At 30.5% G+C, this 21,735-nt stretch overlaps 1 protein-coding gene across 2 annotated transcripts in view; it reads right to left on the reverse strand.

Annotated features, from left to right (window-relative positions):
* The window catches only part of LOC144850761 (unhealthy ribosome biogenesis protein 2 homolog), a 28,956-nt gene extending 8,314 nt beyond the window's left edge, over positions 1-20,642 (reverse strand). For both annotated transcript variants that reach the window (XM_078708173.1, XM_078708172.1), the window contains exons 1-11: positions 20,618-20,642; positions 5,948-6,098; positions 4,922-5,177; positions 4,221-4,364; positions 3,744-3,868; positions 2,340-2,472; positions 1,893-1,960; positions 1,245-1,479; positions 1,054-1,136; positions 558-815; positions 16-337 (exon numbers count right to left, since the gene is read on the reverse strand). In XM_078708173.1, the coding sequence (XP_078564299.1) occupies positions 16-337; positions 558-815; positions 1,054-1,136; positions 1,245-1,479; positions 1,893-1,960; positions 2,340-2,472; positions 3,744-3,868; positions 4,221-4,364; positions 4,922-5,177; positions 5,948-6,098; positions 20,618-20,636 (1,794 nt within the window). In that variant the 5' untranslated portion in view covers positions 20,637-20,642. The remainder of the gene's footprint in view (positions 1-15; positions 338-557; positions 816-1,053; positions 1,137-1,244; positions 1,480-1,892; positions 1,961-2,339; positions 2,473-3,743; positions 3,869-4,220; positions 4,365-4,921; positions 5,178-5,947; positions 6,099-20,617) is intronic.
* Positions 20,643-21,735: the final 1,093 nt, after the last annotated feature.

Here is a 21,735-nt window from a genome sequence, read left to right on the forward strand (position 1 = left end):
TATTCACAGACTTACTTGTCCTACAATTTCACTTCTTAGCAGTGGAACCAGTACATCATCCTTCATGCTATTCATCACCTCTTTTAGTCTCTTAAGGTTGGGAGCTGTACCACACAGACTAACAAGAGGTAACTCTAGCAGCAACGCTTTCAAGAGTGATGCAACTGCCTGGAAATTCTTCACAGGGATTGAGTGCGTCCAAGACTTCCTTTTCTTTACTTGTGGTTTCTCTTTCTCTACCAATTTTGAAACATACTGGTTCGAGATCTCACTGAGTAATAGTTTCCAGACGTCAAGACTTAACCCTGGAGTGAGTTTATGTACATATGTTGGAAAACTGAAAACAAATACAGAAATATTTAATTGATACCAAAAGATTTACTATTTAGATTTTGTTGTTATATATTTCACCTTTCTTTTGCTAAGCTCATATTTGTTATATGTTTCAGAGGCTCAAGGAGACTGAGTGAAATATTGAATAACAAAAAAAAATAAATAAATAAAATCTGTAAACAAATATTTTTTTAAAAAGATGTGGAAGAACCAGAGGAACATACTTTTGAAGAAAGCTCTGCCAATCACAGTTGGAATCCTCAGATTCACGGATGCTCTCCAGAAGAACGGCGATGAATCTATCAAACTGGCGGAGCTTGAAGTACACTTGCAGAACATGGTCAAAGAAGTTAGCCTTTGCTGGGTCATCTGATGATGTGTTTAGTAAGCTTAACGTTAAAATGTCTTTGAGATGTGGTTCCACAAGGAGGTGGTTCAGCTCTACCATATGGTGGAGACATCTATACCAGAATGGTGATAATCTATGTAAAAAAAGTGTCGATGAACTTGTAACATTTATTTTGAAAGTCTGTTTCAGGGATGTCTCATGGTGATGATCTCACAAAATGAATAAGAAAAATTTAACATACAAAAAAAAATTATTTTGTGATAGGAAATTAGATTTTTAGTTTACAATAAACTTAATTATAATTTCATTTAATTTTATTTCACTTTATTAATAACTTAAATAGAGTGGAAGAGCCTAAATGAAACACTTACTCTAATTTTTGATTCAAAAGTTTTTGAAGAAGCTGATTAAGCCAATCATATACAGGTTTACCATTAGCCTCATCGCCGGCCACCTACACAAGTAATAAACAAACATCATTAAAATAAATTTCTATGCCTCTAAATTCCTTGGAATTTCTGTACATTGAGCAAGACTAATTTCGAAATACAGCCCCACTTACATGATATATATTACGTTTATAGACCGTTCCTAACATCTGCTCAATGCATGGCAATATCAAATTCCAATTTGTCATTTTATCTTTCTCAGACAGCTTATCTTCCTTATTGGTGCTATTTGTATCCTCTGTTGCCATGGCATTCTCATTTGTAGGCAATGATTTGATCGGATCTTCACACAAGTTCAAAATATTGCACAACTTGCAGAAAAAAGTAAACGCTACATCATTGGATGGCCTGCATATGAAACATACTAAAGATAAATATACAGAAGTAGAACTGTTTTGTTGTATAATTAAACGTTTGAAGGTTTGCATGGCAAAATCAAATGTTGATCAGAAGTTTGCAGTACACCATGTATTAGTTCTGGAAAGAACTGTTGAGTTTCTCGACATTTCAATCAATATACTTTGATCGTCCTCACACATTCTCACTCCTGAGGACGATTAAAGTATATTGATTTCAAGAGACTCAACAGTTCTTTTCAGAACTAAATATATGTGGTGTACCACAAACTTTATATCAATATATTTAATCATTAGGAAAGTTAAGCACAACATTAATATTTCATAGCTGGTATAAGTAATTCATTCAATTACTAATAAAATGTATTGCCAATAATACTATGTGTAAAAATGATAAATACTTACTTGAATGAAACAATAAACCATTGTAATAGCTTGGGAAAAGCACTGCATACACACTCTGATATAGCACCCTGAGAAAAATGGATTTACAATTATACAGTATACTGCCCTCTATAATCATTAAATAATCATGTCAAAATACGTAGAATAATCTTGACCTAGATAGGTAAGGAGCAGATGGAACAAAATCATGAAAAACAACTTGTCAGTACAGTGAACGCCCTAATAAGGGTCTTAAGGACCCAAGTATCCTCTTTCTATATATATAATAACAGTGTATGCTGAATAGGGGTAATAGCCGTAGTGTTCATATATTTCTTCTTGTTCGTTTCACAGGAATAGATGTGTCCCAAATGAATTCCACTCTATAATATCAATTTACATAAGACAAGAATGTTAACTTCATGGTTACTTTTTAAGATGAAGAAACTCTTAGAAAAATAACAATACCGGTTTGTTAAGAGCATCTTTCAAAAACTCAAAGAATTGATGAATTTGAAATATGATGAGTTTTAACTCTGTCGGTTTTGTGTGCTTTTCAGCTAAAGATTTCAGATACTCCACATAGCCTGCTTGCAATTCCCTGTCAAACAAGAATATGAAATGAAAAAATATAAAAATAACATCATGATTTTGAACATTATATTACCATTCCCAGGAGGTATGGAGTATTTAATGTTAGATGTTTTCTAAGTGCTTTCTTTATAGCAATGTTTTACTTATTAATTTGTCTGAGACTTGAGCCTTATAAGATATTCAGCATGAATGTATTAATGAGCTAGAATTGTTTACCAGATGTCATAACATTATATATTAAAATGAGTACCATTATGAATATATCCATGTCTGTGTTGTGCCACTGGCCAATGTTTTTTTAATAAATAAATATACTATTGTGACTGTTATCTATTGTGATTTACTTTCTCCCTCTCTAACATAAATTATAATTCACAAAATACTTAAATGTTTAAAAAAAAATCAGTTTAGTAAATATTATAATTTACCATAATTCATTTTATTTGAATACAATGGTATCCCCACTGCTTCTTTGACCCCCACTCCCAATTCAGGATCATTCGGTCATTTTGAGGAGACATATTGCACCTGTATACCTGTCATATTTTCTGTGTTGCCTACAGCATGTAGCACTCTTCAAAATATCATAAACAAGGGATAACTGATGTTGAATCCAAGTAAAAGGTGAACACGTCGTCGTTGGAACAAATACTCTACTTAAATTTCATATACAGTAATAGCTCAAACAGATTTTTTTGCAACATTGTAATTTTTCTCAACAAACATGTTCTTATTGAAACTGTTAAAGATGTATTTTGACACAAAAAAATAAGATATTTCTCATAATAATTTTAGAAAATAATCTAATGTTTTAATACAATGTTTACTTTGATTTTAATACTGCAGATACCAAACAAGTACACAATGCTGATAGCCAATGGATATTTTTTTAAAGTATTATCTGATTATGCTTTCTGTGTACTTTTTACTGATTAAGAGAGATTTTAATAAACAACTCTGGTAAGGAGATTACTAAACATTTTCCCTCTAAAAGGCAGTATTTTAACCCGATAAAATAAATTAATTGTAACTTTTCAGATGTAGGCAGTGCAGATGAGATTCAAAGGTTTATGACATAATAAACAGAACAATAAATTAAAGTGAATTAAGGGTTTGGCCGTCCATCTATAAACACAGATTGAAAACTCACAATAATAGTTTATTTTAACAATGTTTATGGCAGTCACAAATTATTATTTACTATCGAATCTAAACATTTAGTGCACGTATATGTGTAAATATCTTAAAACGTAATTTGTAAAAACACAAAACTGGTACCTGTTAAATACTGATAAAGATAGGATGACCTCAATATGTTGTTGTATATTAATGAGGTCAGGTGATGTTGCTGCTAGCAACTGTAAACTTGGTATCAGAAATTGTTCTTGAGTTAAAATAAGCAACTGAAAAGAAGAACCATTTGTTGTTTCGTGTGTTTGAATGGTAGAAAGGATTTTGGTAAAACTAAAGCTCTGTCTACACTATCAAACTTTATGTGACAAAAAATGTGATGTGCCCATATGGACATGATGATGTCATATCAGTACCGTATTTGGGCACATCACACTTTTTTGTCAAACTAGTTTGACATTGTAGACAGAGCTTAAGTAAATACTATAGATTATAAAAGATTTCAAAAGTCGTTTATGTGAGCTTTTTAAATGATGCTGTTTGTGTGAACAACAATATTCTATTGTTAACCAAAGTTCACGTCGGTCCATCTGCTGGTAAAATGTTTAAATAAATTTTAATCACCTTTCTAGCAGAAGTTTGTTTTGGCAATATCGATTGGTAATGTTTCAGGATTGACTGTAAGACTTTCTCCAAATCTTCTCCTAATCTGCCGTTTTTTTCAACACAAGCAGCGCTTATTTTCATCACTTTGACGGTTAATTGCAACTGAAATAAACCGCAACGAATGTTTTTAATTACAAAACACGTGAATCAGGAATGAACGCAAGATCAGGTAACGTGGTTCAATGTGACTAGATTGGTAACGAAAGCTGTAAATTGTAGTTCAGTTGAAGATTGTGTATAGAGGTGACATTCAATAAAAGATTGAATTTCATTATGTTCAGTATTTTTATCTTAATGACCACAAGATGTTAACCCAACATAATTACATTTGTAACAAAATCAAAATGTTTGAATATCTAAAAATTCAATTACTTACATGTGTATAAGGCCATCAAGACTACAAACTGTATATGGCCCTAGTATAGTCCCAGGGGCCATCTGTACGAAATTTGGGAGGAATTAGGAGTTGGGATTATATTATTCAAAATTAATTAATAGAGGTGGGATTATTTTTGAGCATGGGATTATATTTGGTCATATACTGTAATGTATTATATGTAAAATGTGATTGCAGATAAGAAATATGAATAGATAGGTCCTCTGCTGTACCTCATATTCTCAATTATGAATACCTAGCTTCATGTAGATTAGGTACATACCAGTTTCTCAAAATTTGAAATCAAATTAACAGCGAGTGTCGGATAATTTAGAATGCACCAACAACATTTAAGAACCATGGCTAACTGCGCATCATCATCAATACTGCCCTCTAGCATCTCGATAACGGTTACATTAAAATTGCCTCGCAAACTGAAGAGGGCGCCATTCTGTATTTGCTGCAGAAGCTGAACACTTCCTAGAATATTTGACAAGTACAGCCATAGTTTATTAACGTTGTGTTGACTAATATCGAATCTGAGGAAAAATTGAATTTGTAATGTAATTGGGTTAACCAATAAAAGCTATAAAGTATAATTGTATAAATTATTATAATCAATTTTAAATAATGAAACTACTACCTATCATTTCCAGAATGAGGGTCAAAAGCTATATACTGTATATAACCGAGTATAATCCCACCCGGGCTAAATTAGGTTAAACTCAACTTAACTTAAAAGTAAATCCAATACCACTAATTTTCAGAAACTGTTATCATATACAATATTTATATGCAAAATCAAACATAAAACAAATCACCAGTTACACAATATTGTACATATTCATTATCGATGAAATTATTTGTATCAAAACAGGATAAAAAGTTTATTTTTGTTTTCAATAATTATTATAACAAATCATTGATAATTCCTTCTATTTTTAATTTACTAGTAAGACTTCTTAATCTTCAACTATTTGAGTTTATTTAATTTATTACTTCTACAAATAGCTTCTATTCCTACATAACAATTGAATCTACTGTAAATAATCTCGATACTAAGATATGTATCGTCAAACTTGATCTCGGCTTATCTGAATTACGCACAATTTATTTGCGAATTGATTGAGTCCATAAACGAAATGCACTTTAATATTCATCATGTGCAGCTCATCCAATTTTAGATCAAATAATACGGCTAGAGCATAATTTTATGCGTAATTCATTCCCACATTCTGTAGTGTAGAATTCAATTATTTTTTTTTGTACATAAATTATTTTGAATTAAATATTTTGTCAAGTGACTTACTTTGATGCTTGCATTATTGATGTACAAGCCCAGTTTAATAAAACTTGAGGTTTGTTTGGTATAAAACATTCTTCAGATTGCCAAGCAAACTGGGCCATTTTCAGTTTTTGGTCCCACGGTGTTGAAGGGTCCTTGATGAACCTATGGACACCTGAAATGAATGATTAAATAATAAGTAAAAAACATTTTACTGGTTTTTTTTACTGATCTTGTAGCCGTCTTCTTCTGAAGACACATGGCCGTCATTGACGGATAACTTGGTAGATCAGTTGACTTCACTGCTGGTGTACTCGAGATCTACGTTTATACCAAACTATAGACTATTTTAATTATTGATCTATATAACATTGATAATAAGAGTTACATTACTTATTAAAAAAAATATATATATTAGAGGATTAGAGGAATGTACCATAGTGAGCTATCATATAGACTACTGCTGTGGAATTCGAGAGTTGGTGTAAACTGGGGGATCCTCTACACAGGGACCTGGTAGCCTGGGGACCTGTAAACTGTGTAGAGGAGAGGGGGAGAGGAGAGAAGATGTAGACTGGAGGATCCTGTAGACTGGGGACCTGTAAACTGGAGGACCCTGTAGAATATGTAGAGGAGAGGGAGAGAGGAAAGAAGATCCTACTGTAGACTGATAGATCCTATAGACTTGGAAATCCTGAACACAGGGACTTGGTTGACTGGGGGTCTTGTAAACTGGGGAAGGAGGCTGTAACTTGTAGATATTGTAGTTGGGGAACCGGAAAACTGGGGATCTTGTAAACTGGGGTAAACTGTAAGTAAAAGTAGAATTAAATTAGAAATGATAATTCTAATTTCTGATAATACCAGTTTTCTTAAAATACTCTGCAAGTAAATAAAGAGATGAAACCTCAACAGACAAAACTTTTAATTACTGTATGTTATTTACCCACACAATTCTCACTAATTAGCGTTAATTACATTGTGTCTGGCGACCCTTTATAATGAACCCTTTTTCCACTTAGCAAGGCGTTAACTGATGACGCAAGTCTGCAAAACGATTTTAATTGCAGAACACTCCATCTATCAATTTACTACAAGAAATTCAGTCATCTAGATTTGGGGTGAAGAATCCGAAACATGTAGACAGGCCAGAAATCGTGACAAATTATGCTATGGTTCACAAACAGCATCTGCAAATGTGCTTATATATTTATGTCTTGATAATATTTGGCATGTTTATGGTACAGTTTCACATGTTATGATATAGCTATGGTCCATACAAGAATTTTATATGAGATGCCATGGGTAAGACACATCACGCACAAGAATTTAATATTTTTAAATCTAAAGCTCTGTCTACACTATCAAACTTTATGTGTCAAAAAAATGTGATGTGCCCATATATGGACATGATGATATCATATCACTACCATATTTAAGCATAGCACTACCATATATGGGCACATCAAACTTTTTGACAAATAAAGTTTGATAGTGTAGACAAGGCTTAAGAAAAATTCTTTCACAAAAAAAAAACAAGATATTTATTTACAAGAATACATATAAATTTTAATAATGACCATAAGATCCTGGTACCTTGCACTATATAAATTGACATAATCGATTCAGCGATAGTTTCGTGCCAAAATGTCATAATTATTTATATTAGCAAAATAAATATATACAGGTACAGATTACTTTACTTGCTTACTTGTAATATTTACTCCTTAAAATGTTAATGCTAAAGCTCTGTTTACACTATCAAACTATTTGACAAAAAAAGTGTGATGTGTCCAAATATGGTGGTGATATGTCCAAATATGACATCATCATGTCCATATGGATATCACATTTGTTGTTACATAAAGTTTGATAGTGTAGACAGAGCTCAAGAAACTGGCAGGAGATTGTTTTATGACAAAGCAAAAGGGCTTGTTTTGAGAATTTGGTAAAGACCTTTCTCAGATGCCTTTATTTTTATAGAGCAAAAAACCATTCTTTTGCGCATGGTTTTGAGACTTCTCAAGAATAAGCCCATGGGATTTCAAAGGTTTACATCAACATTATATTAAACAGAGCTTCGTATTATTAGTAAAGTTAATGAATAGTTGACAGACTAATGCTCTTTGTGGTTATTACTAGGTATTCTTGATTCTTTATGTCAAGTTTGTTTACAAGAAAACAGACAGCTGACCTGCTTTGCTTATAGCAGTCCATACTTAGTAATTAGCTTATCTGGAAATTAGCAACGATGTAAAACATGAGGCTTGTAATTTCATTACTGATAATAAAAATATTTTATTCGTTACTTTGTAACATAGTAACATAAATGAGTGAGAATTAACGAACAACATAATGAGGCAATTCAATGTACTTAATTAATTAATGTTAAATTCAAATTAGATTTGTTGTAAATTAAAGATGTATTTTCCCCAAAACATGAAGATTAATAAATCAGACTCTAAATAGGCCATTTTGCAGTTTTAATAAAGTTAATCACTTCTGTAAAAAACAATTATTTCCCTTACAAAAAGACAAAATAAACGTTTAATTTTAACCAAAATCATTGTCTGACAGACAATTTAAGATTTTTTTTGAGATAAATTACATTTATTAAGGTAAATAATTTTTTTTTCATCCAGTTTTTGTCAAAGTGAATAACTATTATCGGACATTAAAATGGCATATTAAAAAAAATGTTTAAAAAAAATTTGTTTAGGGGACAATATATCTTTAAGTAAATAAAAAAAATCAACTTTAAAAAAAAGATAATTAACTACAAAATGTGATTAATCATGTAACACAATTAAATTTTTTTTTTTGTGATAGCAAGTTGATAATAAACAAATTAGACTTGCTGAAAGACGAGCAGTCATCACCATCACTTTTTAACATCAATCAATTTACAATAAGAAAAACTTGCTGTAAACTCATCATTCCAAACCATACACTGATATTGATTACAACACATTAAAAACAATTTCTGTTTATTGAATAGTATAAATGCACATGGGAATAGTGGCGCTGTAGCTTGGTGGTTAATGTGCTTGCCTTAACATTCCAAGGTCCAGGGTTCTACTCCACGCCCTAGTTACTATAGCACAATGATAGTTTACCGATTCTAGGTGAGTTTAGCGCTGTTGTATGCATGTGAAATAAAATAAAAAAATAATATAATTGTCATAGTAATCATGATTTACCCCTAATTATCCTACTACCCTTAGTCCTATCTAGAAACCCTCTTCAAAAGCAAACAAAAAGCAAATGACACTATAAACAAACACACTCCACCCAGGTGTATAAATGGGTACCGGTTATATCAAGACACAACTTTGATTACTAGCTGCATTATTATGGGAGTATGTTTCCATACATGTTTGATCCAAAAAAGGACTGGAGTAATAATGTGCAGCGCATTGAGAACTTGCTTATGTACACTATATAAGAATGAACTATTATTATTATAAAACAACACTAAATAAAATGGCATCATTTATATATAGGTAATCCTATATTTCTTATTCATAAATATTCATCATTATCGACGACTACGACGTAAACGTAAGAAACCTGTATGGAAATAAAACGACATTTCAGTTGAAACATTAAGGTAGTGTTCAAGAAACGCTAAGTGGATAACTAATGACCTTTGCGATTTTCCGTGCTGCGGCACGTATGCAATCAATTTGTGACGCAATACACCATTTATTTTTGTTATATAATTTTACATTTTTTATAATAATAATAATAAATCATAGTTTACTTTACAGCGACAATTAAAAAAAAAAAGGTTTTGGTGTTTTGGTTTTTGTTCCAATTCTAACTAAATGGCTTTCAAAGTTTCAATCCAATAAAGCTCTGTCTACACTATCAAACTTTATGTGACAAAAAAATGTGATGTGCCTATATATAGACATGATGATGTCATATCACTAACATATTTAAGCATATCACTACCATATTTGGGCATATCACAATGTTTTTGTCAAACTAGTTTGATAGTATAGATAGAGCTTAAGGTCAGTAAGTCATTCTTTTGGATGTAATTACAGTAATTAAATAATGATATTTATTCAGCAAAAATTACATAATTTGCCAGAAGAAAGGCATGAGTCTGAACAGAATAACCACTGTACTTTTACTCCATCAAATAACACCAAGAAATAAAACTATGTTTGCTAAGTTAAATCTTGTTCATGTCCGATTGTAAGAAATAACAATTTATCTTACATTTAAATCACATGTACAAAATGGATGTGTAATAATTTAACTATCTTCTGCCTAAAGCCAACTCTATTCTACAAAAGCATTTTCATCATAGCCATCTCATAAAAAAAACTCATTTTATTCTCTCTTTATAGATTGTATCTACTATGAGCATATGTGACGTTTATGTGTTTGAATATATTATAGTCAATATCCGGCACAAACTAATTATTGATAACTAGAAAATGGATCATTATAACACATAATTATGAAGTTCAGGACATTTAAAACATAAATTTAAAAAGACATTGTAAACATTGTATCACCCGAGTGTACTGTATCTCCACACAGTATCATAGGCAAATTCTGAAATACAGTGTCACACATGTGGCGCCTTCATTATATTAAGCTTAAAAGGTTTAGGTAGGCTTCTGACCTATGATACACAATCACATGCGATACATATGTGATACTGTATTATAGAATTCGCCTATGATACTGGACAAATTATAATACCGATTCAATCAGTTGAACACATTATAAAAATTGCTTGCTTATAGTTTATACAACCTGCTATTAAAGAAATAATATTAATGACCTTTAGGCCAAATGCACTTCAGATAAAACTGTACTGTAGGTAAAGAAAATTCTACATTATTATTTAGATGTTATCTATTATTTGCCAGCTATTGCAAGTCATAGAATTATTAAACCTCTGAGTAAATATACTTAAACCACATTCAGCTGAGAGCAGCATTGTTGACTGTTTAGGGCCTGGAGATGTTTACTTAAATCTAAATGTATATATCACGGTTTGCTGTTATAATACCAGATACAAAAGCTGCTAGAAAAACTTGGTTATAATCAAATATTATTCTGTAATGGTCAGAATAAAGTTTATATACTGAATTCATGTGAATGCATAATTACAATGAAAACAAACAATTTAACCATTATTGATTTTGTCTGGGTAGATTAAAAATACAAACACTCAAATAAAAAAAACATGGCTTTTAAAGGAGGTGTGTTGAGAAGTCTGACCGACAATGTTTAGTAGGCACGTTCTGGTTATCATTTAAGCACACGCAGCTAATTTAGTAAAAGCTACGTAATTAATCTAATATCGTCATTGATGTCATGTGATGATACACTACGACGTCCATGGCTCTTCTAAAACAGTGTTACTATGGTCTATTAATGCACAGTATTTTACTTGTTGACAGCCTGGGCATGATTGTACCATCTTTGCTGTAATTGTATACATATGGGAACAATGCTCTTTCTGACTTGGGTTTGAAGCTAGGAATAGAAACACGCAATAATAAGACCGTTAAATAATAATATTTATGTAACATTTATTGCAGAATCTGACATACAATCTGAGCATAGAATGAGGAACAAAGAATAATTAAATGGCTTTTGTCCTCACACAAACGTTTGCATCGTCACTAGGTTAAATAAACAAATCATTTCCATCTGCATATATATATGCATATATATGCATATGTGCAAAAAGAAGGTGGTGTGGAAGATATCCCCTATGTGCTAAAATAAGGTGTGGAGGGAGGGATCTAGTTCTTGTTGTCACATGACCTAGAGGATCGTAGGGGCGTGGCAGATGAGATACAGTAAATAGTACTCATCATGATATGATACACAGGCATAAGCCATATCTCAGTGGTGCCTGTCTTCTCTCCGGGGTGGCGGGGGTTTTGCTGGATGGATAGAGGGGTAAAGGCTCTAAAATGAGTATGTACAGAGGTAGGATGGGGAGAGGTCATAACGGCTCCCCTACCTTTGCACTGCTCGGGGGTTGAACAGCAAGGGGAGAAATAACGTTCCTCTCATCCTAGAATTGTAAATATTAATGTTTACTTTTTTTTTTTTTACTCATTATTGTTTTTAAATTGCATTTTTTGAGTATTATACTTTCTGTTGGCATTTTCAGCACAAGCTTTGTTGTTTTTTTCAATCTGTGCCTCCTGTATATATTGAAAGGAATTATATTTATGTTTGTTTATGAATGAAGAAAATAATTATTATTTTGATTGATTGATTGATTGATTGATAATGATAACAATAATAATGTTAAAAATACAATTTAGTGTAGTCAATTATATAATTATTATAAAATATAGTAATTTTGTTAGAAAACATTAATAATAATTCCATTTTTAAAACCCATTGACAGATGTGAAAATAAACATATAGTGCTGTGAAAACAAGCCTTTGTTCAAACAGACATTCAGGATTAAGTTAAAGATCATTTTCCGTATTTTTTTATACAAAAATATGTGTACCATGATCTTTTTATAAGTTATTGAATAAAGTTCACATAGCATGCTTCAGGACATTCCTGTACACGGATACATCATGTATGCTTCTATGAAATCATTTTAATTATTCTCAATGATCCTTTCCTGATATGAATGTTTACTTATTACATAATGATCTATAACATTATGGTAATCTCAAGAAGGATGCATAATGTCTTTTGTTATAATATACAATAACTTTGTCTATCAAGCCTTCAGAATAACAAAACATGCTATTTTTATCACATAACTGTTAAATTTTAAACAACAACAGACAATGAAATATTAATATTGAACTTTGGTCTGTTTTTGTTAATTTAAAATAGAACATTGGGAGACCAGTGCCATGTAGTAAAATATTATCTCTCTGTTTATAGTAATAAAGTATAATTATCCTGTTTGGAAAGAACAACAAATATATTTTATTATGTTTATTGCAGAAATTTCATCATCAAAAAATTATTTCATAGTTAATTGAACTCTAGCTTGTTTTCGTTATATTCCCAATTATGGTTATGTTTTATTTTTATCATATTTTTTTTTAATAAGGTGCAAGTTTTTAATGTTTGTTTATTGTCATATAAAAATCAATAAAATGAATAATCATCATGACAGGTTTTAGTATTTACACACCTAATTGATTGGTTTTTGCATACTTTTTTTAAATGGCGTTTAAATAGAAATACGAAAGTAAAAATAAATACATAGCCAACGTAAATATGTATGTCAGGTTTTATTATTGATTCAAAGCCCGTAATCGTCTTTATGGACAGGACTATGCATGAAAAATAAATTGGCTTGTAGTATGTAGCGCAGAAAAAAAAATCTATATAAGAAAACCTGTCATAAAATATCAAGTAGCACCGAGCACATTCTAGCTCTAAATTCCAAATGGATGGGTTCGAATCCTGTACCTCACAATGATCCTTTACACTATAACCATTTTTATTTCTTATTCTGTGTAGACATTTGAAAATTGTAGGTGTGCTACAAATTGAACATTCAGGAGTGCTGTAGGGCGTGGTTGTGGACTAGTCCATTATGGCCCAGGAGTATACTAGGGACTTTCAATTTTTGTATCTAAGCCCTCCTTCTAGAGAGCATGGGCTATTGTCGGTTTATCCAGGTAAGCTAGGCACGAAATAGACTGCACATTCAAGGCCTGCTTTGGATGAGTACAGAACAAGTAAAAAACAGAAAAAGTAGACACTAAATTCAGAAAATATCTTTAATGATTTAACACCGAGTGTTTAAAACAAAAACAGAAGGAAAATAACAATTACAAAATATCTGCTGGTTTCCAAAACACTTTTTTTAAATTTTTGTCTTATTTTTATTAGAAACCTTTTGAAAGTTCATGATTTATAGAGTATATTCCATATTAAAATAACATTGGTATTGTATTACACAACATACTATACCTTCATTATTTTACTGTTTACATTATCAACATTAGTTAATTTAGTGTTTGTTGACATTGTTATAAATACTTCTTCTGGTTAAAATGATTTATTTTTGCAATAATACTTTATTTTCTTTTTCACAGAATAGACTGATTTTTCATCCGATCATTATGGCGTTCTTGCGTAACAAAATAAGCGCAAACTTAAATGTATGTTGAGTGTGTAGCACATTCCCTGATAATGATGTCATTAATAGCACATGTGTGCTCATGATTTACGGTCTGACAGGCTGCACACGCCTAGAGTGCAGCGCTTATGGCAGTCAGCGGCGGCAAAAATATATTGCCATAATGCTGTTTGCTTTAATAGAGGATGTGGAACATTAATGTTTAATGTAAAACATTTTAACGTATTTTGAGAGATTGTGTTTCAAATGTTTTTTTTTTGCAGTATAAAGATGTATTGTCCTCCAGAAAATATTATTTAAAAAAAAATTGTTGTTGAATGTCATTTTGATGTTCCATAATAGTTATAAATTTTGAAAAAAAATTAGATCGAAAAAAAAAATTATTTACCAGAAAAACTGTAATTTAAACCCAAAAAATAGTCAAATTGGCTGCTAGCCAATGGGTTTTTGGTTGAATTTAACCTTTGTTTTTAGAATAATGTTGACATGGTCCCTAAACAATAAAATAATAATGACACAAACTCTCAAATAACATTCATTGTGATGTGACATTAATGTTTAATTGGTTATTCATCCATTGTTGATGACATATTCCCCATGAATTCTAAAAATAGAATGTGCTCTACTTTTTAATATTTATAAGCTGAATATACAGCGTGTACGCCCACCTCTTATTATGTTGTTTATTCTGCGGAGTACGTCTTGCGTAAAACAGAAAATGAATGAATTATAATGAAAAGTAACTTGGTTTTATTTAATAAAATTCAACAGAATTAGACAAGAAAAACAAATAACTGTCCAATACCTTCACATTCCTTTTATTGTCAAGTATAATAAATATTTAATAAAAATATATATTTATATGAAATGTATTAAATAGTATGGTAAAGGTTGTACTTAGTGTTGGAGGGTATAAAACCAGTGAGGCATATCAATAATAAAATTTGTACATAATAATATTACACAGCAATTGATGTCATAAATATGACTGCTGGCCAAGATTATAGTCCTATAATATTATTACTGTATATAATAACTCAAATATGATATCAAAATTATGTATGTAATATTATAGTTACAATGAATATAAACGTTATAACATGTTCTTTCGAAGTATTAGCATTGAAAATGAAACATTCCATGGGAACTATGAGCCATACATTGATGTTTATATGTTTAATGACCAGAATTTTAAGATTATTCGAGAAAAGGTTACAAAAATTGTTTGTCCGCGACCCTTTATATATGAAAATATTTCCTATAAAACGACCTAAAATGCGGGACCCTGCCAAAATTATACTACTGCAACCTATATCTTGTTTATTCTTTAAAAAATTATGCAATTTAGGTTTAAAATCATACCAGGCAATAGTGAGTGCCTACAGTAATAAACTTGAAACAAGCTAAAATTATATGTTATTGAAGTAAAAAAATGTAGTTAAATTGCAGTAACCACATATAATAATTTTAATATGATTTCTTACTATTTTTCATTCATTGTTATTATCTGTATTGTTATTAATATTGCATTTTAAATTAGTATATTTTAAAAAGTTGAATAACATTATAATATTAGAGTCGGTCGTGCTAGGATTAGAATCATATTGCGCATTCTGCCTACATCATTTTACAGCCGTTATCATCAGTAACACTTCACGTCCAAATCCATGCGGCTTAAGCAGATACCTACATGTCTAAAGCTGATTTATAAGCAGCACATTTCTTTCATTCATGTTTTCAACAGAAACTAATTCCTTTATCGATTGCAAACTGAATTAATTAATTAGGAAATCGCATCTGTCTCTCAAGTTGATATAAACGAATGTATCAATGTTTGAAACATATTTTAAAAAGTCATATTAATAATTCTGAGATATTCTATTGATAATTATGTGTTTAGATTTATACCTCATCTAACACATAATAGTTTTAAATGTCTTTCAAAATCAATGGACGGAGAAAATTAAGCATGGTGAAGTAGATTACAATATTTGAATAACAGTGACTTAGTAATAATAAACTACATCAGATATTGAAGCGTGTATACAGTATAAGCCGCAATGCATACTTACTATATTTATTCTAAATTTATTTGTTTTATCAGCAAACATTACATATGCATGGTACTAATTTAGGTTAATGCAATTATGTGAGACGATGATGGACTGGGTACGCAGCCTTAACATCTTCAACAGTGCAGTTTCTTTAAAGCCTTAAGCTCTGTCTACACTATCAAACTTTATGTGACAAAAAAATGTGATGTGTCCATATATTCACATAGTGATGTCATATCACTACCATATTTGGGCATATCACTACCATATTTGGCCATATCACTACCATATTTGGCCATATCACTACCATATTTGGCCACACACCCTAATGGGAATGTATACAATCTACAGCACTGGTTAAGACCTTATAAATGTTGTCATCTAAATTTCTGCTGCCTGACTATTTAGAGTAATGGGATTGAAGATACTACTATAGTACATTAATGGTGTTGTGTTGATAAGTATTATTGATGTTACAACCTTGGCTTTGTGATTTAAAGAGTAAATTAGCATTAATGTTACACATGACTGGGTGCCTTATTAGGTCACAACATTGCTTGTCATGAAATCATCTAACGTTCATTAAATATCACATTAACATACTGTACATCACAGTTGTGCTTTTTTGTTGTTGTGGCCAACAATGTTATTAAATAACAGAACACAACAATCAGTAAGACAATATATTCAGTACAGTAATATATTAATTGCCTGGGCCTTCATAATTTGATTCATTTAGTCCGCAATAACAATCGATATTTTTCCAACCTAATAACAATACAATAAGTGTTAATAAACATAATTAAATTATTCCGATAAATTGTGTTCATAATAAGCAATTTAATAATTAATTTGTTTACATTAATATTGATATTGAATATTAATTTTAAATTCACAATGGAATACAAATTATTATTAATATGCACATAAATTACTTTATTAATAATTGTATGTTTAGAAATTAACAACAGAAAATATTTGATTTGAAATTATGAATATGATAATCCCAAAGGCCAAGATATGAAATTTGGTGAAAATTAGTGGTGTGGATATTTTTTAAATTCAACAAACATTTATTTCATCAAATACCATACATACTTAGATTGTATTAGTAACGTTTTTATCAAAGTCTTTTGTCGTACTTAAATTTAGCCTAAATTAGGAGGTAGTATTTGAGCAAGGGATTATACTCGGGTCATACATACAGTAATACTGTGAATTATTTTAAATTTAAAATTCAAAATGGATTTCACATAACAATTTACTTTCAATTCCAGATCTGTTTCAAATGCAATCATTGGGAGAATACAGCTTTGTACAGATAACATATGGCTGTAATAATCTATTGACTACTTCATCCAGGGGCTAAAAAAGACATCAATATTGAGCACCAAGGAAATTGCTGCATCAGTTAATAGTTAGCAGAGGAGTGTATATATTCATGTGTCTTCATTCAAATACAAAATTCAACAAAGACAACGTTTACCTACAGTGAATGTTAAAAATAGCATTATCTGTGTAATGATTGAGATAATGACATCCAGATTTAATCAGCATACGAATCATGTATTGCACACTAAAACTTTTAAAATACCATTTTTACACTAAAGCCTTGTCTACACTATTAAACTTTATGCGACAAAAAAATGTGATGTGTCCATATATGGTAGTGATATGGTCAAATATGGTACTGATATGACATCATCATGTCCATTGTTTTTCTTGAATTTTATAACAAGTTCATTAACAGTTTCCTGGTCTAAAATGACCTGATTATAATTTATAGTATTTATTTACAAAACAGTTCCTATTTCTCAATTTCTTTCAATATAAATTCCATCATGTAACTAAATTAGAATGTTAAGTATTTATTTACAATATTCACTTTTATGTTTGTGATACTGTTAAAGTTCATATACATTATACTATACTTAAACCTGTGTGTACCAAGTGATAGGTGGGCCTATGAAAAAAAATGCACACACAAGTTGCATGAAAAGGTCTGACTAAATTATCGAGTAAATCCTTGCAATGGCTTAAAATGGTGGGTTTTTTAAATATAAAACTACAGATAGAATGTTAAAACATTGTCCTTTTTGCATACACAATTTGCATGAAAAGTGCTCTAAATTATCAAGAAGTTAAAAATTCAGTAAATCCTTGGAATGGCTTAAAATGTTGGGTTTTAAAAAAAAATGTTTGGTGAAAAATAAACTACAGTATAGAATGTTAAAGATGTATTGTCCCTTTGTCAAATTCCAAAAAAAAAAAAAAAAAGATTTCGAAAAAAGTGGGTCATTTTGAAGTATCATAATAGTTATTAACTTTCACCAAAAATTAGTCGAAAAAAAAAATCATTTAACTGAAATACAGACGTTTTTTGGTTAAAAAAATAACTTTGACTTCCAGTCAAAGTTTTCGATCAAAACATATCTCATAATGCAACGCGCTTATTTGGCTACTCTGTATGCATAATCATAAAACTTCTTTGCGATCTGTTTGAAAACACCTTCTCAACCGTGACGAGTTGTAAACAATCCTAATTAGCATCATGCATAATGTATACTCATGGTTTGAAATCTTTGTTTACTTTCGCTCGCGACGATTTTACAGACGAAATGTAATCAAATTAATTTAGCTGTTAATTACGTAAAATTGAATCGAATTTTCGACTTAAAGTGAATAACTTTAATATTACTTTGATATGGCCAATTTAAATTTAGAATATTTTGACCTTTATTTTTTGTGTTTCAAGGGACAATACATCTTTAAAGTTCTTTTGCATAGAAATTAGAAGCTTTTTATACCATCTTATCTTTATTTAATGTTTAGACATTCATATCTTTTCAATTATTAAGGTTTTAATTTGTGAATGAGATATTAAATTCATGCTGTTAAGTCAAAATAAAACAATCTAATCTGCTGTCTTGCATTTACCGCATTCTGACTTTCTTTATTGATAATTTTTTACTTTTCGGTTATGTTCTCCCCTTGAATGGGAAAGGCCTATGTCAGTTTATCCACTGAATTCACGTTCCTTCTTCAGGAATATTTTGCTGAACTTTGACATTGATTATTCCTTGATTTTGAAAGTATAGCTTAAATTATGGAGTAGGATTAATATTGAATGAATTGAAGGTTGGCATTATACATGGCCAAATACTATGAAGAATCAAACAAAAACTATTCTCTTCACAAAGTTTACACAGACTGGATTAAGCATTACAACTTGTTGAGTAATTATTCATTTCTTTTACTGTCATTACTTCCACATAAGAAATAAGTCTATGGTCTCCTACTAAGTAAAGTCTCCTACTACTAAGTCTTACACAATATCTACCAGTATTAATAAGTCAACAATTTCATGCTTTATACTCTCATTCTTCCTTATTTAGCCCGAGGGTTTAGAGATTGTTGACTTGCTAAATAAAATCAAACAAATAGACTTATGGACCAGAAAAAATGGCGACTCCATTCACTCCAGTACACCAACAATTCTTAGCATATTTGGAAATTACGAGTTAATCAATTTGAAAATAATTGGTAGTGAAATTACAACAAACAAATATTTTTAAAATAGACTTCTTTGAGTCTAAAGTTGTGATGTCATCTGGTCGTTCGTTCTGATTGGTCTTCATCATGCCAAATTTGTAGGGACCACACTTAAAAATTTCAAAATATTGTATGCGTTCTGTTTCATAGCTTATATATACAGTCAACTCCGCCTAAGTCGATTAAAAAAATCACGAAATTCTTTCATACAGTATACATTACTGTGTAATTTTTATTTGTAAGTCAAATTTATCTAAGGTGAAATTCGTTTAAGTCGACGTCTTTTTGGGGTTCGAATATACACATTCTGTAATGATTTATATCGCATAAGTAGAAGTCACTAATTACGCGGCAACAACATCAAGCAGACGAAACATAGGCAATTCGATAAACAAACGACAGAGGTGATAATGTGGGACCGATACTATACTATAGACTATAGTGAACAATAGCCTATCTTGGCAAGTCGAGCTCAGCGTCCTGTTGTCAGATTGAATTGATTTAATTAAGTCTTATTCAAACCACTCCCCAACATACTTTTTGCATATATATGGATGTGGTTATAACAAACTATATTTCTGATTGATTGAAATTTTTGGATAAATTAAAAACAAAACAAGCATGTTATTAATTATCAATTATTCTTAGAATTAATAAATGACCCCTATTTGGCCCCTAATATAACCTTAACTTGCCACCACATACACTGTGCCTCGGTAGGCCTATATTTCCCGTGCCTACTAGCTACAGTAGTTAGCTTGAGGCCCTACTCTACTCCGCGTGGAGTAGATAGTAATAATACTAGCTAGGCCTAGCCTAGGCCTAGTAGATATTTAGGCCTAGAAAACTTGGATTTTGAAAATTATTATAGGCTATTATATTTGATTTACTAACCATAATCAATTTGCATATACTTAATAAAGATTTGCATTAGTAAATATTAATTGAAACACAATAACACGTGGAGGCTCTCTTACCTGTTATGTGGGCTGCCATTTTGGATGTCAAAACAGCACGTGTTATGAAATATTCTACCAATCAGGATCAACGTACCATATTATTTAGGTTACGTAACAGTGGTGAAAACAACAATAGTACCAGGAAGACTGAGGTATAAAAATATAATTATTTTTATCTCCCTGATCTGAAGGTCTACATTTATTTTATTTTAATAATTATATAGAAATAATAAGAAAAAAATTAAACATAAAAATACTCCTACTGATAATAATATTGATAAAGATATTACATTTGCGCTTTCGATCTACAGTACGTAGGCCCCACTCCGAAACCAAAATATTTTTGTCTTGAACCACAAATATTAGACTAGTAGATAGTAGTAAGTAGTACATTTAATAGTATATTGTTTCATCAAAGAATCGAACTTATCTTTTACTTATCTTTTTAAAAACAAAACAACTCATCATGATTCGTAATTTTTTGTCATTATGGATTGAAAGAAATATTTATGTTTGAAATTTAAACAAAAACTAGGCCGAAAGTTAAATTCAAGTACATTAAATATTGAGTGTAGCACTGCACTTTAGGTAATTAGTATTAATAATTGAAAGTTAAGTTAATACTATTAATAATAAACATCTTCCTGGTAGGCTATATGGGCTATAGGTCATGTGGAATTCTTAATTAAAATCGTAATTAAAATGGAATGACTCCTCCATCTTCAATTAATTTTTTTCAATAATAACTTCATTCAACATAAACCATTAATTCATGAAACAAAAATAAAATATCCAGATTTGGTTTTACGGGATTTGTCACTAGTTTTGTATATGGTTATTTGATGGTTTTTCAAAATTTTAATTAAAAATAAATCTTTTCCGAACATTTAGTTTTATTCATAATTTTACAACTTAGCCTATACAAATAAAAACATTTTGTGAAACTTTTATAAAAGTACTTTGTCAGTAACTTAAGTAATATTACGACTTTATTATACTTTAAAACAAATTCAAATCATATTATTATCAATCATTAGTTTAAAATTAAATTATGGTTTACGCCCTCTATTGGAATTTACTTAGTAGGCCTACTGTACTGATCAATTTGTTGCTGTTAATTTATCATAATATACATA

This window comes from Antedon bifida, chromosome 8 (assembly GCF_963402885.1).
Source record: "Antedon bifida chromosome 8, ecAntBifi1.1, whole genome shotgun sequence".
Lineage (NCBI taxonomy): Eukaryota > Metazoa > Echinodermata > Crinoidea > Comatulida > Antedonidae > Antedon > Antedon bifida.